This window comes from Sinocyclocheilus grahami, unplaced genomic scaffold (genome assembly GCF_001515645.1).
Source record: "Sinocyclocheilus grahami isolate Dianchi unplaced genomic scaffold, SAMN03320097.WGS_v1.1 scaffold3145.1, whole genome shotgun sequence".
Classification (NCBI taxonomy): domain Eukaryota; kingdom Metazoa; phylum Chordata; class Actinopteri; order Cypriniformes; family Cyprinidae; genus Sinocyclocheilus; species Sinocyclocheilus grahami.
In genome coordinates, this window is record NW_015508310.1 from 1 (window position 1) to 1,045 (window position 1,045).

The window sequence follows — 1,045 nt, forward strand, 5'->3', positions numbered from 1 at the left end:
ACAGTCAGTAAGAGTGACTCCATTTTAGGACTCTTAAGTTTTGGCTTCTCTAAAATATCTGTTACATCAAGCTGAACAACAAGCCTTGTTTCGCCTCCCTCATTACGAGCAACGCAGGCTAACTGGCCTGCATCGGTCATTCTCACTGAACGGATATCCAAAGTGCCATTGCGATGTACTGTCATTCGACTGCCATAATATGGTGCAGGGAGTACAACATTTTCTGGAAGAACCCACATGACACGTGGAACAGGGGTACCAGTGGTTTCACAGTCAATCAGTTTCCGCTGATCTCCCACACTAGAAACCCTCATTGAATTTGTGGTACCTATGAGGCCATTAATCGCAGGTGGAGAGACAAGGATTTCTACTCTGGTCACTTTGCGATCCTGCCCTGCACTGTTCCTGGCAAGACATATATAGTTCCCACCATCGAATCGCTGAACTTTCTGAATGACTAGAGTCCCATTATCGTGTATAAAATATTTGTCTGAACCTGAAGTTATGGCTCTATTCGTGGGTGAAAACCACAATATAAGAGGAGTTGGCTCACCCTTGGCACTGCATTGCAGAGAGATGGATTCTCCGTACAGGACCCTGATTACATCATTTGTCTTATTAGCAATCACAGGGACATCTGCAACTACTTTTACATGCACTTTCATCTCATCTTTTCCAACCTGGTTCTCAGCATAACAAGTATAGTGGCCCTCTTCACGCATCCCTACTTCATTGAAGAAGAGGGTTCCATTGTCAAAGACAACATACCTGCGACTTCGACTGCCAACATTACGTTCAGACTTCATGACACTGTTGATCATGGTGCCGTCAGGCAGTGCCCACTGGATTTTGGGGTCGGGTAGTCCAGAGGCCACACAGTCAACTTTTAGGTTTCCTCCATACATCACCTTCTTATCAGGCTCTGTCTTCTGCTCAATTTTAGCAGGTTTTGCCAGGACGATGACCTTAAAGGGCACAAAATCATCCCCAAATTTGTTGCGGACAACACAGAGGTATTCACCATCATCTTTCTCTGTCACAGATA

General features: G+C 45.2%; 1 protein-coding gene across 1 annotated transcript; it reads right to left on the reverse strand.

The window, feature by feature from the left end:
* Nucleotides 1-18: 18 nt before the first annotated feature.
* LOC107576045 (matrix-remodeling-associated protein 5-like) lies at nt 19-1,039 on the reverse strand (the record flags this gene model as incomplete). Its single annotated transcript, XM_016262316.1, has 1 exon — nt 19-1,039. A coding segment is annotated over exon 1 (887 nt), but the record flags the coding sequence as incomplete, so codon positions are not given.
* Nucleotides 1,040-1,045: the final 6 nt, after the last annotated feature.